Below are 18,362 nucleotides of genomic sequence, written 5' to 3' on the forward strand. Positions count from 1 at the left end.
ACTTGTTCAAAACGTTCACAGACTGCAAAGAACTGCAAAGAACTGCAAAGAACTATAAGCACATTGTTTTCCAGCCGACTGTAATTACTGTACAGTTTTGCGCATGCGCACTGTGTTGCCATATCGGCTCGTTATAAGCTACTTTGATCCTGTTTTCCTATAATGTTGCTAGTTGTGGGTTACTTTTGTTTGGGCATGTTTCTGAATTGTAGTTGCTTATTTGGCCTTGCTTTCAACATTCTTTTAGAAAATAGCTAATGTAATAGAGCTCAATAGGTGAAACTGGACGCTTCTTTAGGCCTTGTTTTCATAGACCTGGTCGCTTGTTTAACTCACAGAATCTGGCAACCGGGGAGCAGAAGCGGAGATTCTTCCTGTCCGGTGTTTTCTTCTCCTCACACCAAAACAACACACAGCACTATTACTAGCGTTGCCTTGGAGTTGATTAGTATAGGAAATTGAGAGTTGAGATTGTGAATATGCTATTTAGTTAAAATGTGCAACAGGAAAATGTCTCTGGCTTATTTAGGCTTGGTTTTGCTGCAGCAGTAGCAAACTAATGGTCCATTACAACTCACTACAATTCACCGACGGCCAGGGGCGACTCAACAAAACTGGGCAAGTCCAGTTTTCCAGTTTTCCGTCGATACTGGTCGATAGCGTTCCCGACCCGCTGCCGAAAACCTGCCGATGAGCTCCCGTTCGGCAACAGACGCTTTCCGCCGCCGATTCGGCCACGAATCTGTTTGGTTAAAAGTGGCCTTTAGCCGTACTGCTGTATGGATCTGAAACCTGGAGGACTACCAACACCATCACCAATAAACTGCAGACATTCATGGACCACTGATAAGACTCATCCTTCTGGACAAACCACTGCCTAAGACTCATCCTTCTGGACAAACCGCAGTAACATCAACCTGAGGGCACCAAACAAGAACCAATAGAGGTACTGCTGTTGAGGAGAAAGTGGAGCTGGATTGGACACACACTATAAGGAAACATAAACAGGCTCTAAGGTGGAACCCACAAGGCAAGCGGAGCAGAGGAGAAGGAGCACAGAGCAGGAGGTGAAAGAGAAGGACTGAGGTGGAAACAGCTGGAGAGGATGGCCCAAGACAGACCAGGGTGGAAAGCATTCATCAATGTTCTGAAAGGAAGTAAGGAATCATCTGAAATGCCAACAGTACAACGTACAGTACCTGCCAGTCCAACAGTGTTGATTTAGTCCACTAAAACTATGGTGAAAAATATCTGTCGACTGCGTTTCTTTCACTGACGAAAACTAACTAAGCTGTGATGACTAAAATTAAGACTAAATATATTGACAATTTCAACAAAATAAAAACTAGACTAAAACGTTAGGGAGGGACTAGTGGAGAAGAGAGTCATTATATGTTTGGTTGCTCTCAGGTGTTGCGTACTGAAAATAGCAGATCTACAAGCTCACAAAGTGTCGCGTTGCGACGCGTTGTGAGCTTGTAGATCTGCTATTTTCAGCACACAACCAAATGTAAAATCAGTCATTACAATGCCATCAAGGCCTGGCGAAATACATTTCAGTTGACTAAATCAACTGTATATTTAGTCGACTAAAATTATACCAAAACTAATACTTTTCAGGTGACTAAATTATGACTAAAACTAAATTAAATGTTATTCAAAAGACTGACTAAAACTACATCAAAATTTGCTGTCAAAAACAACACTGCAGTCCAAGGAATCTATGGGTGAAAATAAACCATCTACAATTGCAGATGAGACTCATTTTGTGAGCTTACAGAACGTACACCATATCCGTTGTGGGCAACATAGTCACACCACAAAGTATTCAGTCAGGCACTGCAAGACTGCTGCTTGGCAGGTGTATATTGACCCACCTTGTAGGGCATGACCTACAGTACATGTACAACCTTTACAGAAGTGTGAGGTTGCACTTGTCACTTCTGTGTGGGGACTGATGGACGGACGGATAGGTGCTGATAGGGAATGATGGTCTGATGGACTGACTGATGGACTAATGAACTGACAGTGACTGACTGACTAAACTATGGTACTGACTACACCATGTAACTGACCAAATAAACTATGGTACTGACTACACCATGTAACTGACCAAATAAACTATGGTACTGACTACACCATGTAACTGACCAAATAAACTATGGTACTGTATTGAGTATGCAGTGACTGACTCTAGTATTGGGCATGTCACTCAGTATAGGTAGCCTATAAGTAACAGTTTTCATGATACATTGGACATGTCACTCAGTATAGGTAGCCTAGTAACAGTTTTCATGATACAATGGACATGTCACTCAGTATAGGTAGTCTATAAGTAACAGTTTTCATGATACAATGGACATGTCACTCAGTATAGGTATAAAGTAAGAGCGTCTCTGCCATATGTGGCAGCTGTCAATTATGGCTGACACAGCACAATACTTTGACAGCCTTTTGACCTCCTTTTTGGGCATCCTGTACCAAGTTGTTGAAACCCTCTAACGACCAGCCTGTGAGTAAGTCCTAGGCTGCCCAATATAAAGACAAATAGTCTGCAGCTGTAGCCCAGCTGAGATGGTATTTAGCTGTGGTTGGTAAACTTAACTAAATAATGTATGTACAGTTGAGGGGAATAGAAACAATGGCAAAGTGTTTTTTTTCTCTTTCCTCTACCTCTTTCCCCCTTTCACTCTCCCTTTCTCTCTCTCTCTCTCTCTCTCTCTCTCTCTCTCTCTCTCTCTCTCTCTCTCTCTCTCTCTCTCTCTCTCTCTCTCTCTCTCTCTCACACACACTACTGCAACACAAAACTATATTTAACAGCCCAAAATTGGCACGCGTGTTTGTTTACAATATGGAGAATAATGTCAGTCTCGCATGTTAAAATGTGTCTCTCGCTTCTCTCTCACTCTCTCTCTGTGTGTGTGATGTGTGTGTGTGTGTGTGTGTGTGTGTGTGTGTGTGTGTGTGTGTGTGTGTGTGTGTGTGTGTGTGTGTGTGCGTGCGTGCGTGCGTGCGTGCGTGCGTGCGTGCGTGCGTGCGTGCGTGCGTGCGTGCGTGCGTGTGTGTGTGTGTCGTTGCTTACCTATCTGCTGCTTATTAAACTATCTAACCATGTCCGTGTATAATCCTGAACGTCTGTCCTCTGGGCAGATGACTGTAACATCGTTTTGAGCTCCTTTTGTGCATTTTGAAGGATATTTTCTTTGTTTCGCTTTCTTTTCTCCCTCTTCCTCGGCTCTGCCAGGGCGCCGCCATGTTTGTTGTTGTTGTTGTTCTTCTTCTTTTTGTTTTACGGCGGTTGGCATCCATAAAGTTGCATTACCGCCACCTTCTGATCCAAGTGTGGATCCCACAATTCATCACGCTATATCTATATCACACCACCCCTGTACAAACTTAGTGTCCACCCAAAGTGATCCCCTTCCACATATTCCATTCCTTTAATCTACATCCCAGACCCTGAGGCCTGAGATGGTGTGAATTCCTCCCTCAACGTAATGTCCAAGTCTTCTCCTGTGACATCAAGCACATCCAAAAACCTCCAGTACCATCTTTATACGTTCCCATTTGGTTTGAATGTCCACTGCACAATCAATGACCATGGCAATAAAAGCCAAAAAAACGTTTCTTGTCCATGCAGATATTTTGATCAGACACTTTTCTTTTCCTCTCAGACTGCTTCCCTTTCCCTGCTCATGTCCTCACTTTCACCTCTCTTTACTGCTTCAGCGTTTGATATTTCCCTTCTTTCAGCCCTGATCCTCACCTTAACCTCCTTCTGTCTCCTTGTGCACTGAGCTGACCCTAACCCTTCTCTCTCTCTGACCCAGCATAGTGCTGACCCTAACCCTTCTCTCTCTCTGACCCAGCATAGAGCTGACCCTAACCCTTCTCTCTCTCTGACCCAGCATAGTGTTGACCCTAACCCTTCTCTCTCTCTGACCCAGCATAGTGCTGACCCTAACCCTTCTCTCTCTCTGACCCAGCATAGAGCTGACCCTAACCCTTCTCTCTCTCTGACCCAGCATAGAGCTGACCCTAACCCTTCTCTCTCTCTGACCCAGCATAGTGCTGACCCTAACCCTTCTCTCTCTCTCTCTGACCCAGCACAGTGCTGACCCTAACCCTTCTCTCTCTCTGACCCAGCACAGTGCTGACCCTAACCCTTCTCTCTCTCTGACCCAGCATAGAGCTGACCCTAACCCTTCTCTCTCTCTGACCCAGCACAGTGCTGACCCTAACCCTTCTCTCTCTCTGACCCAGCACAGTGCTGACCCTAACCCTTCTCTCTCTCTGACCCAGCACAGTGTTGACCCTAACCCTTCTCTCTCTCTGACCCAGCATAGTGTTGATCCTAACCCTTCTCTCTCTCTGACCCAGCATAGTGTTGACCCTAACCCTTCTCTCTCTCTGACCCAGCATAGTGCTGACCCTAACCCTTCTCTCTCTCTGACCCAGCACAGTGTTGACCCTAACCCTTCTCTCTCTGCAGCTACATGGCCATATGCCTTACTTACTACCAATAGATCTTTCTCCTATCTTGATAGCTCTTTTTGTTATATTAGCAAAAAGACCAGTTTGTAAAACTAAATTCCATATGAGAGAAAATCATGCAGTGGAGAGATGTTTTAGCTGCTTTATTGTTAGGTAGGGTTGAATGTGTTTGAAGTTTCCCAAATTGACACTTATTATATTGATTGTGAAACAGTATCTAATGTAGCCTATAACATATATAATCAATAGTCCCTGGAACTTGCTTTTGAGTGTCCTTCACATGAAAAACGTTGAGCACCACTGACATAGAAACTTTTTTTTTTTTTTCAAAAATAGCAGATCTACAAGCTTGCAGCACAGCATTCGGTGCCACGCTGTGAGCTTGTAGATCTGCTATCTATCAATAGTTAAAGCACAAATAATGCGTAGCCTACTAATGTGTTCCCAGTCTAAATGGGTTAAACCTCCTCCTCCCCCTATGAAGAACATCCATGGGGGGCCTGCAGTGTACCCACAGGGCCCAGAACGAGTACAGTCCTTGTGGTCTTGTTTCCATTGTGGTCATTGATATTCAATCAACATATAAAGCAGCACCAAAACATTCAACAGCCAAACATCACAAATATAAAACACATGTTATGTACAGACAGAGTAGAAAGGGTAAAGTAAGAGGGTTCTGTATGTCTGTCTGTCTTTAAAGGAGTAGTTCACCCCCTAAATGTTTTTCTATTGATTGCTCACAACATGGAGACTTGAGTTCAATAATATGTTTTTGTATTTGTTGCATTCCTAAGACAAACATGTGATTATAGTACATTTTAACCTCCATTGATTCTGGATGGGGACCAGAATGCATGGGCCTGGATGATTCTAGTACATTTTAACCTCCATTGGTACAAACATGTGATTATAGTACACACATGACCAAAGTTGTCTCACCGCGGTGCGGCCACCGCTGATCCTAGCGGCAGCACCGACGGTGACCACGCTTAGTCTGGAGGACACCTTATGCAGAAAAACAAGAACAACTTGTAACACAATGCTTAGTCTGGAGGACACCTTATGCAGAAAAACAAGAACAACTTGTAACACAATGCTTAGTCTGGAGGACACCTTGTGCAGAAAAACAACAACAACTTGTAGCACAATGCTAAATAATAATGGTATTTGGTTAGACTGCAGGGATTTAGCTCCTCGCGAGTGTAGGTGAATGTTTTCTCTCGGTACAGAAAGGTAAAAAACTCTCACAGCAAAAATGTATGTCTAAAATGTTTTTCTTTATTTTTCTTTGTATTTTCACAATGGTATTAATTGATGTAACAACAGCACAATGTAAAGACAACAACATTGGTTTCATTTTATTGAAGATATCAGTAAATATACATGAAAGGTTTAACATAAACGTTTTACATTTTATAAAGCTCTCAAGGCCTCGTGCTGCGAGGCACCCTGCCCGTCCAGCTTGGCAAAAAGGTTTGGTGTAGAGGTAAAAAAGAGCAGACCAAGTACAGAGTGAAAGGTCAAGTTTACTAAGTATCGACGATTTAAGATTTTAAGTTGTTAAGTGTCAAACAAGAATATGAATCTATCTATGAAATCCATGAGAATCTCCATCACACATTTATACAATATGTAGAGGGGGTCCCTGCTTCATCTCTCTCTGCTAAGGGGTCCCTGCTTCATCTCTCTCTCTGCTAAGGGGTCCCTGCTTCATCTCTCCCAGCTAAGGGGTCCCTGCTTCATCTCCCTCTCTGCTAAGGGGTCCCTGCTTCATCTCTCTCTGCTAAGGGGTCCCTGCTTCATCTCTCTCTCTCTGCTAAGGGGTCTCTGCTTCATCTCTCTCTCTGCTAAGGGGTACCTGCTTCATCTCTCTCTCTCTGCTAAGGGGTCCCTGCTTCATCTCTCCCAGCTAAGGGGTCCCTGCTTCATCTCTCTCTGCTAAGGGGTCCCTGCTTCATCTCTCTCTCTGCTAAGGGGTCCTTGGCCTGAAAACATTGAAGACCCCTGTTCTAGAGCAGATGTTCTCATATGAACTGGGGACCCCCCAGTTCAAACAAACTGTACATTGTAGAGTTGAAGCATTACATTTAGTTTGACTCAGTTCCAGGTTGCGAGGCGTTGTGAGCTTGTAGATCAGCTATTTTGACAATATTTGCCTCTTTGTTATTTGACAATTTGTCCAATGTTTGACCAGTTTATACTTTGATTACTTTTAAAGGTTCTTTCACTTTCACTTCACTGTCATCTGGGGACCCCCAGGGGGTCCCTCTGGGGGACCCCCTGTGGGTCCCTCTGGGGGTCCAGACCCACAGGTTGAGAACAAACCTTTTCATGTCAATCTGAACAGTTTGTTCCAGAGACTCCATTTTTACAAGATTCCTTGTTTGAAAATAGCAGATCTACAAGCTCACAACACGTCGCACCGTGGCGCGTTGTGAGCTTGAAGATCTGCTATATTCAAATAGTCAATGTACGCAGTAAATGGTTAAAGTGGTTACACTGATTTTGATGCTATATACATGAATGTTGCTGGGGACCCCCTGGAACTCCCTCAAGGACCCCTGGGGGTCCCCAGACCCCACTTTGAGAACCACTGTATTCATGATCTATAAATCTGTACAATATTCATGTTTAAATGAATCGCTATGGAATCCAACCCCCCCCCCCTGTCCTCACAGCCTGTCTGTCTGTCTGTCTGTCTGTCTGTCTGTCTGTCTGTCTGTCTGTCTGTCTGTCTGTCTGTCTGTCTGTCTATCCTCACAGCCTGTCTGTCTGTCTGTCCTCACACAGAGACACAGAGGAGTCAGGCATAAACCCAAAGCCAGCATAGAGAGGTTCAGTGAATGTGTTCTGGACGGTGTACAGGTGAATCAGTGTGTCTGAGGACACTTCATAGAAGGACAGAGTCCCGGCAGGACAGTCCAGATACACTGCTACTCTGTTGGAGCCAGAGGGACCATCAGGAAGGTAGGTGTGTTTACTATTGTGTCTGACAGTGTATCTGTTACCAGGGTTACCATCATAACAGAACAGACTCCATGACATTTTATTGAGTCCAAGCACACATTCCTGACCCTTTCCTTTCCTACTGATTCCTCTGTAAGTTACTGCTATCTCAACCATTCCACTCCTCTCTACCTCCCAGTAACAGCGTCCAGTCAGACTCTCTGTACACAGAACCTGTCTCCAGTAATCAAACCTGTCATGATGATCAGGATATGAATGAGGCTGTTTCACCTGAGTCGCCTTCCTGTTGTTCTCAGAGAGAGAGAGTTCTCTGTGTGCTGTGTTTGAGTCCAGTGTGAGACGATGAGAATCTGATGAGAAAACAACACAGTAAACATTAATACATCATTCACTGAGTGACACACACACACACACACACACACACACACACACACACACACACACACACACACACGCACGCACACACACACACACACACACACACACACACAGTCGCGTGCACGCACACACAAACACGCGCGCACACACACACACACACACACACACACACACACACACACACACACACACACACACACACGTTCAATATTTTTCAGAACGTTTCAAAAACAGCAGATCTACAAGCTCTCAGCGCAGCACCAAGTGATGGTCTGTGATCTTGTAGATCTGCTATTTGTAACCCATTTAGAGCTATCTACAAAATCACCTCAGATCTCCAAAACTCTTACTTTTCAGGATTGAAATTCAGAAGTATCAAAAGTATCAGATCTACAAGCTCCAAACTCCTCATTTCACACCATGTTTGGAGCTTGTAGATCTGATACTTTAGGTACTTCTGTGTGAGGCTGTAGTATGATCCAGTACACTAGGGGGCTCTAAGGGACAGTTCGTTTTTTAGCCACCAGGGGGTGCAGATGTGATTTTTTTTTTTTTTTTTTACCCCCCCCCCCATCAGCCTTTCCTAACTTGGGAAAAACACCAAAAGTTATAAAATAGAGAAAAGAGTTTTCTGACATTCCTTGTTGCTAAATATAAAGATCTAATCTAAAATGAAACAGATGTTTTATAGCTCTAAATGTGTTAAATAGCCAAGGTGTAGAATATGGATAAAGTGGTTCAAATGAGTGATGCTGTATTAAACATTTTGCTGGGGACCCCCTGGAACCCCCTAAGGACCCCTGGGGTTCCCCGGACCACACTTTGAGAAGCATCAACCCCTTTAACTAACCCTTCATCGACCGGTGTCTCCCAGGGCTCTATACCCTCCACACTCCAAAATAGCCGATCTACAAGTTCACAACACGTCGCAGCATGATGAGTTGAGAGCTTGTAGATCTGCTATTTACGGTGAATGTTCACGTATTAAGACATGTCCAACATTGGGACGCAGGGTTTAAATGGTTAATGGTTCAAAGAAGGTTCTTTGAGGAACCATGTGTGGATGTGAGCTTGAAGATCTGATATTGTCAGAGCCCTGAGGAACTCCAGTCAGTGATGTGTTTAAGTGTTTAACATACAAAATAAAATCATTAAAATAAGGTTTTATTAATTATAATCAGTTCCTGAATTAATTAGCAGCTTTAATTAACCACTTGAACTCTAGTGACCTTATTCTGTAAGAATAATTATAAAATAGCAGATCTTCAAGCTCACAACGTGTTGCAATGCAACACGTTGTGATCTTGTAGATCGTCTAACAGATTTGGTGTAGAGGGAAAAGGAGGAGGCCGAGGATAGAGCCCTGAGGAACCTGTTGAGACAGACAGACAGACAGACAGACAGACAGACAGACAGACAGACAGACAGACAGACAGACAGACAGACAGACAGACAGACAGGCAGGCAGACAGACAGACAGAAGGGTACTCACATCTTGTAAGGAGTTGAGGTTTAATCCAGTGTTCTCCTCCATGATTCACACTGTAGGAAACAGAACAACAATGAATCAATGTGTGACTGTCTAACACAGGAGTTTTAAAAGTGGGTGACGGGGCACCCTGGGGTGCCGTCACAGCAGTCCATGGGTGCCACGAGATAATTTGATAATATTTGGAATTTATTTGGAAACGTATTATTTGAAGTACAAAGTTATTTTCAGTCATTTCTAATCAAAATGTCTATTATCTCAACATTTGCCTCACTACATAATCGTTAAAATATGCTATGAATACAAGGTGCTGGGAGTGAAAAATATTAATATAATGTAGGGGTGCCTTGGATGAAAACAATATTTATAGGGGTGCCCTGAGCAAAAAAGCTTGCGAACCCCTGCTCTAACACACTGTCTCCACTAGCTGACATAGTTCTACCCTGCTCTAACACACTGTCTCCACTAGCTGACATAGTTCTACCCCTGCTCTAACACACTGTCTCCACTAGCTGACATAGTTCTACCCTGCTCTAACACACTGTCTCCACTAGATGACATAGTTCTACCCTGCTCTAACACACTGTCTCCACTAGATGACATAGTTCTACCCCTGCTCTAACACACTGTCTCCACTAGCTGACATAGTTCTACCCCTGCTCTAACACACTGTCTCCACTAGCTGACATAGTTCTACCCCTGCTCTAACACACTGTCTCCACTAGCTGACATAGTTCTACCCCTGCTCTAACACACTGTCTCCACTAGCTGACATAGTTCTACCCCTGCTCTAACACACTGTCTCCACTAGCTGACATAGTTCTACCCCTGCTCTAACACACTGTCTCCACTAGCTGACATAGTTCTACCCTGCGCTAACACACTGTCTCCACTAGCTGACATAGTTCTACCCTGCTCTAACACACTGTCTCCACTAGCTGACATAGTTCTACCCCTGCTCTAACACACTGTCTCCACTAGCTGACATAGTTCTACCCCTGCTCTAACACACTGTCTCCACTAGCTGACATAGTTCTACCCCTGCTCTAACACACTGTCTCCATTAGCTGACATAGTTCTACCCCTGCTCTAACACACTGTCTCCACTAGCTGACATAGTTCTACCCCTGCTCTAACTAACACACTGTCTCCACTAGCTGACATAGTTCTACCCCTGCTCTAACACACTGTCTCCACTAGCTGACATAGTTCTACCCCTGCTCTAACACACTGTCTCCACTAGCTGACATAGTTCTACCCTGCTCTAACACACTGTCTCCACTAGCTGACATAGTTCTACCCCTGCTCTAACACACTGTCTCCACTAGCTGACATAGTTCTACCCCTGCTCTAACACACTGTCTCCACTAGCTGACATAGTTCTACCCCTGCTCTAACACACTGTCTCCACTAGCTGACATAGTTCTACCCTGCTCTAACACACTGTCTCTACTAGCTGACATAGTTCTACCCTGCTCTAACACACTGTCTCCACTAGCTGACATAGTTCTACCCTGCTCTAACACACTGTCTCCACTAGCTGACATAGTTCTACCCCTGCTCTAACACACTGTCTCCACTAGCTGACATAGTTCTACCCCTGCTCTAACACACTGTCTCCACTAGCTGACATAGTTCTACCCTGCTCTAACACACTGTCTCCACTAGCTGACATAGTTCTACCCTGCTCTAACACACTGTCTCCACTAGCTGACATAGTTCTACCCTGCTCTAACACACTGTCTCCACTAGCTGACATAGTTCTACCCCTGCTCTAACACACTGTCTCTACTAGCTGACATAGTTCTACCCTGCTCTAACACACTGTCTCTACTAGCTGACATAGTTCTACCCTGCTCTAACACACTGTCTCCACTAGCTGACATAGTTCTACCCTGCTCTAACACACTGTCTCCACTAGCTGACATAGTTCTACCCTGCTCTAACACACTGTCTCCACTAGCTGACATAGTTCTACCCCTGCTCTAACACACTGTCTCCACTAGCTGACATAGTTCTACCCCTGCTCTAACACACTGTCTCTACTAGCTGACATAGTTCTACCCTGCTCTAACACACTGTCTCCACTAGCTGACATAGTTCTACCCTGCTCTAACACACTGTCTCCACTAGCTGACATAGTTCTACCCTGCTCTAACACACTGTCTCCACTAGCTGACATAGTTCTACCCTGCTCTAACACACTGTCTCTACTAGCTGACATAGTTCTACCCTGCTCTAACACACTGTCTCTACTAGCTGACATAGTTCTACCCCTGCTCTAACACACTGTCTCCACTAGCTGACATAGTTCTACCCCTGCTCTAACACACTGTCTCCACTAGCTGACATAGTTCTACCCTGCTCTAACACACTGTCTCCACTAGCTGACATAGTTCTACCCCTGCTCTAACACACTGTCTCCATTAGCTGACATAGTTCTACCCCTGCTCTAACACACTGTCTCCACTAGCTGACATAGTTCTACCCTGCTCTAACACACTGTCTCCACTAGCTGACATAGTTCTACCCCTGCTCTAACACACTGTCTCCACTAGCTGACATAGTTCTACCCCTGCTCTAACACACTGTCTCCACTAGCTGACATAGTTCTACCCCTGCTCTAACACACTCTCTCCACTAGCTGACATAGTTCTACCCCTGCTCTAACACACTGTCTCCACTAGCTGACATAGTTCTACCCCTGCTCTAACACACTGTCTCCACTAGCTGACATAGTTCTGTTCCTTTTGCTATGACACTGAACTGGTAAAAACACTGTTTTGTTTTAGTGTCCAAACCTCTTGGAATGACCTCCAGCTCACACTAAAGATCTGTTCTCCTAGAACAGTGGTTCTCAACCTGTGGGTCGGGACCCCCAAATTATTTTGGGGGGTCCCCAGATGATTAATTTAATGTGCAACATTGTTTTCTCACTCAACAGTAAACAAACCAGCATAAAGTTTAAGTGTATAAGGGTATCTGCACGTTTCTAAAGTGACAATTTTAAGACTTTTTAATACCTTAAATTGCTTAAAATGACAAATTAAACATTGACCAAATTGTGAAAATAGCAGATCTACATGATCACAACGCCTCGCAACGAGCAAGCAGATCAGCTATTTTCACAATAGAACCGTGTTATACAAAATGTAATGCCTCAACTCTTAGTGCTCGTCAGGGTGGGGGGGGGGGGGGTCCCCAGTTAAAATATGATTATTTTGGGGTCCCCAGTTAAAATATGATTATTTTGGGGGTCCCCAGTTAAAATATGATTATTTTGGGGTCCCCAGTTAAAATATGATTATTTTGGGCGTCGCGGCCTGAAAAGGTTGAGAACCACTGTCCTAGAACACGGTGGGCATCATTTATTTACAGAGTTCCATACTGACTTTGAAGTGAGCCAAGGGCTGAAACCTGAAACTCACACATTTTTAAAATTGAATTATAATAAAAAGAAATAGCCAGCCAGTTCAACATTGTAAGGAAACACTGCACTAACCAACATGGACACAGTCCAAGTCTACTCACTTCAGAGTCTCCAGTTCAACATTGTAAGGAAACACTGCACTAACCAACATGGACACAGTCCAAGTCTACTCACTTCAGAGTCTCCAGTGCAGCAGAGAGCTTCTTCAGACCAGAGCCTCCTAAGTGGCTGAAGTTCAAGTCCAGCTGTTTCAGATGGGAGGGGTTGAAGGTCAGAGCTGAAGCCAGAGAAGAACAGCCTTCCTCTGTGAGCCCAAAGCCTGACAACCTGCAGAGAAATCCATATTTAACAAAGTGGTGTTGATGTTCAAGTAGAGATCCACACAGAGAGAAAACACACTATTTATTTACCTCAGGATCTGCAGTCTACACTCTGCACTCTTCAGTAGAGCAGAGAGTTGCTCCACTTGTGATTCCTGCAGGCAGTTGAAACTGATGTCCAATTCTCTCAAATGGGAAAGATTAGATCTGAGAGCTGAGAGCAGGATGTCAAATCCTGTCTGTGTGATGTTACAGCCAGCAAGTCTGTAATTAAAGATTACATATCTGGATTGATTATCAGAGTTTTGGAGGAGGGACCAAAGAGATGGAAAGAACAGGCAGGCAGGAATAATGTGAAATCATGGTCATCTTCCAACAGGAAGCTAACTGACAGGAAACAGGAAGCAGCAAGTTAACAACAGATGATCCAGCAAACTGACTGAGAGGACAGACAGACAGACGGACGGACGGACGGACGGACGGACGGACGGACGGACGGACGGACGGACAGACAGACAGACAGGGTAGTTACCAGGTATACAGCATGGTAATCAAAAATAGTTATTACAAAAGTACACATATATAAATATTACATTGCTTCTTCTTATTTTCTTATTATTTGTTCTAGTCATTGTGACCATGATATCAACCTTATTTACTAAATGAAACAGACAACAGACTGCTGGTGCTGGTGGGCTGGGGAACCAGCAAACCTTCCAGTCTGTGTTTACACCAGTTTGACACTCAATGATTGTGTAAGTGGACGTGATAATTCCCTAGCAGCCATGATGGATCACATTATTGTATTTACTGTAGCGTATCATTGTGATGTGATGCCAGAGTGAGGACTAACCAACACCAACTCTGACCGTATCATGATTCTACCATGATGTCAACTTAATGCACACTCCTCGTATTAGAATCAAACAATGAATAATAAAACAGAACTAATCTAAATAATGCTGGTTAATTAATCTGACCTCAGTATCTCCAGTTCACAATGTGGACTCTTTAATCCAGCAGAGATGAGTTCCATGAATGAATCCTTCACGTTGTTATAACTGAGATCCAATTCTCTGAGATGTGAAGGATTAGAGCTGAGAGCTGAAGACACAATTTCATAATCTGGCTCAGCGAGTTGACAGCCAACAAGTCTGTAAATGTAGAATATGTAAAAACAGAGATGTTCAAGGAAAAAGAAAATCCAACATCATGAAAAAGAAAACAAGTCATTCAACCCCAAATATGAATGCCAACGAATCACATGAATCACATGGTGAGGGTTGTATCAACGCAGCACCAGAAGTATTTAAACTTAAACCAGGAGGAACACTGATGTGAACATTTGAACTGTTTATTAATGTGTGTGTCTTTAATGGTTATTTTATGTTCATAGGAGTTTTGTCATTCTAGGGTCAAGACCACTTGACCTTTGGTGTTGTCAATGTTTTGAGGGCACAAAGGTCAAATGCCAGGACAGGAAGGTCATCAAATAAAACAATGAAAATAATTAATTTAACTCTTTTACTGCCAATAACGACTATACTTGTTAATTGGCACGCACGCACGCACGCACGCACGCACGCACGCACGCACGCACGCACGCACGCACGCACGCACGCACGCACGCACGCACGCACGCACGCACGCACGCACACACACACACACACACACACACACACACACACACACACACACACACACACACACACACACACACACACACACACACACACACACACACACACACACACACACACACACACACACACACACACACACACACACACACACACACACACACACACACACACACACACACACACACAGGTTTGCAATTACTACTTTGTGGGGACATTACACATAGTCTACTATATTTGTGGGGACATTCCATTCATTTTTATGCAAGTCCTGTGGCCTTACCCTAACCTCTATCCCTAAACCTAACCCCCAACCCTAACCCTAACCCTAACCCGTAACCTAACCCCTAAACCTAACCCTTACCTTGTGGGACACTAAAATGTGTCCCCACAAGGTTTTTTTCTCCGATTGTACTATCTTTGTGGGCACCTGTGGGCCCAAACAAAGTAATAATTGCAAGCCCACACACACACACACACACACACACACACACACACACACACACACACACACACACACACACACACACACACACCATGTTAGACGGTGGTTTTTGGTGAGGGGAGCTACTGTAGTGGTCCTCAACCTTTTCAGGCCGCGACCCCCAAAATAATCATATTTTAACTGGGGACCCCCAAAAACTGGGGACCCCCAAAATAATCATATTTTAACTGACCCCCCCCCCCCCACCCACCCCCACCCTGACGAGCACTAAGAGTTGAGGCATTACATTTTGTATAACAGTTCTTATTGTGAGCACGTTGTGAGCATGTAGATCTGCTATTTTCACAATATTTGCCTCTAATATTTGACAATTTGGCCAATGTTTAATTTGTCATTTTAGAGGTATTAAAAAGTCCTTAAATTGTCACTTTATAAATGTGCAGATACCCTCTATACACTTAAACTTTATGTTGATTTGTTTACTGTTGAGTGAGAAAACAATGTTGCACATTAAGTTAATCATCTGGGGACCCCCCCCCCCCCCCCCCCCCCCCGGGTCCCACAGGTTGAGAACCAGTGAGCTACTGGACTGTGGACATAAGAACATAATGTCACTATTGTGATGTCATAATAATATATTATACAGTATAACTCCTGTCTGTTTCATTTAACTACACTGTAACATTACTTTATTATATATTTAAGCTGTTTTAATTTTAGTTACAGAGGTCAATGTATTAATGTCTTATTAGCCATTGATCCTTTTTAATAGGACTGTCCTTTATTTGCACATAAACACAATACCACCAGACCTGTTTATTATTGGAAGTTTTACAATAATCATAATTTCTACTTATAGTGTTAGATGTGAGGGAAGATTTATTCTCTTCTAATACATTTTCTATTCTCATGACTACTAACCGAGCCTTTCTGGTGTTCCTCACAGCTGGGACCAGTCTGGATTTCCCCCATGGTGTTGTGTTGTATTTGTGCAGGTCCAACTCATCCAGAACCTCCTCTGACGTCAGCAGCATGTGGGCCAGAGCTGAACACTGGGAGTGAGTCAGTTCTGTCTTTGATCTGTCCCCTGACTCCAGGTACTGTTGGATCTCCTGATGCAGTGAGTGGTCGTTCATCTCCATCAAACAGTGGAAGATGTTGATACATCTGTCAGGAGAGAACCTTTGATCTTTCATCTTCTTCAGGTTGTCGATGACTCCCTGGATGCTCTCTGGACTGTCTGCTGTCTGACCCAAAAGACCTCCTAACAGACTCTGGTTGGACTGCAGTGAGAGGCCATGAAGGAAGCGGACAAAGAGGTCCAGGTGACCATTCTTACTCTTCGTGGATTTTTCAAAGGCTTTCTTCAGGAAGTCTTCCAAGGAACTGACATCAACTCCCAGGAATGACTTAAGTACCTTCATGTTCTTCTGTGTGTAACAGTGGAACAGGTAGACTGCAGCCAGAAACTCCTGGATGCTCAGATGAACAAAGCTGTAGACCTTTCCCTCAGATTGAACAGTCTCTTCTTTGAAGATCTCTGTGCACACTCCTGAGTACAGCGAGGCATCTTTCACATCAAGACCACACTCTTCCAGGTCTTCTTGGTAGAACATCATGCTACCTTTCTCCAGATGTTCAAACGCCAGCCTGCCCAGCTTCAGAAGAACCTCCCTGTCCTTCTCCATGAGCTGCTGTTGATCCACATCATGATACTTCTTCCACTTCCTCTTGGTCTGAACGCACAGGAAGTGGCTGTACATCGCAGTCTGGGTCTTGGGCAGCTTTTCTGTCTCGTCTGTCTTCAACATGTCCTCCAGAACGGTAGCGGTGATGGAACAGAAGACTGGGATGTGACACATGATGTGGAGGCTCTTTGATGTCTTCATGTGTGAGATGACTTTGTTGGCCATCTTCTCATCATCACTGAATCTCTTCCTGAAGAACTCTTCCTTCTGGGGGTCTGTGAACCCTCGTACTTCTGTCTCCATGTCAACACAATCAGGAGGGATCTGATTGGCTGCTGCAGGTCTGGTAGTTATCCAGAGGAGGGCTGAGGGGAGCAGATTCCCCTCGATGAGGTTTGTCAACAGCAAGTCCACTGATGACGTCACTGTGACATCAGAAACAATGGCATTCTCTTGGAAGACATGAGAACCAATGCGAATGTTCTCGAATTTCAGCGGAAACCTGCTTTCATCCAGACCATCAAAGATGAGGCCAACCTTCCAGACAGCGAGCTGCTCTGCTGTGACCTTCTTTAATTCTGGGTGGAAACGATGGATCAGTGAGAGAAGACTGTGCTGCTCATCTCTGACCAAGTTCAGCTCCCGGAATGAGAAGGGAACCAGGAGAATGACATCTTGATTTTCCAAACCCCTTGCCCAGTCCAGAGTGAACTTACGCACAGAGAAGGTTTTTCCAATGCCAGCGATGCCCTTGGTCAGAACTCTTCTGTTTGGTTTATCTCTGCCAAGGAGGAGGGGCTTAAAGATGTCACAGCATTTGATTGGTTGGTCATGGAGGGTCCTCTTCTTTGTCTCAAGCTGCCAGACCTCATGTTGGGTATTAACCCCTTCACTCTCTCCCGCTGAGAGGTAGAGCTCTGTGTAGATGCTGCTGAGGGAGGGCACTTCAGTGACGTATGTCACACGATCAAGACGGTTCAAACCGACCTTATAAACCTTTAACTGCTCCTGTGGACTGACACCTGCTATGAGAAGACAATGAAGACATTTTAAACATTCAGTTGAATTTATAACTTTACATCCTCACAGCTGTGTATGCACATTATTAATTTAACCACTTAAACCCCAGCTTCTGTATTCTGTGGGAAACTTTTACAGAAAATAGCAGATCTACAAGCTTATATAAGCTTGTAGATCTGCTATTTTCAGCTAAGAATCAAGATATGCAAACAGAAAAGAGACTAGTATAGAGCCCTGAGGGTCCCCACTAAACAACATAATGCAGTTAAAGCCCTCCACAAAATCTACAAATTGTAAAACAATTAAAAAAAAATCAAACCTCGGTTCGAAGTGAAGCGGTGGACAGATAAAACCTCTATTCTGAATGTATTTGTGGCTTACTACATATTTTAAACCCTGAAGGCCAAATTATCATGTGAAGCTTGACCAATCAAGTATCCATTCATCTAACCGGGAGGGACATCGACATTTTGCTTTTTGAAAAAGCCTAT

At 44.1% G+C, this 18,362-nt stretch overlaps 2 protein-coding genes and 1 pseudogene across 3 annotated transcripts in view; all 3 read right to left on the reverse strand.

Annotated features, from left to right (window-relative positions):
* The window catches only part of LOC308308408 (protein NLRC3-like), a gene marked incomplete at both ends in the record, with an annotated part of 38,236 nt that extends 20,513 nt beyond the window's left edge, over positions 1 to 17,723 (reverse strand). Inside the window, 3 exons of the mRNA XM_080753826.1 lie at positions 5,434 to 5,488; positions 16,085 to 17,632; positions 17,719 to 17,723. Coding sequence (XP_080609952.1) covers positions 5,434 to 5,488; positions 16,085 to 17,632; positions 17,719 to 17,723 — 1,608 coding nt within the window. The remainder of the gene's footprint in view (positions 1 to 5,433; positions 5,489 to 16,084; positions 17,633 to 17,718) is intronic.
* The window catches only part of LOC308308496, a 190,067-nt pseudogene that overhangs the window by 94,881 nt on the left and 76,824 nt on the right, over positions 1 to 18,362 (reverse strand). The gene's annotated exons all lie outside the window — the stretch shown is intronic.
* The window catches only part of LOC308309085 (uncharacterized protein), a 92,473-nt gene that overhangs the window by 60,040 nt on the left and 14,071 nt on the right, over positions 1 to 18,362 (reverse strand). The gene's annotated exons all lie outside the window — the stretch shown is intronic.

The sequence above is a fragment of the Nannobrachium achirus genome (genome assembly GCF_963921795.1).
Source record: "Nannobrachium achirus genome assembly, chromosome: 23".
Taxonomy (NCBI): Eukaryota; Metazoa; Chordata; class Actinopteri; order Myctophiformes; family Myctophidae; genus Nannobrachium; species Nannobrachium achirus.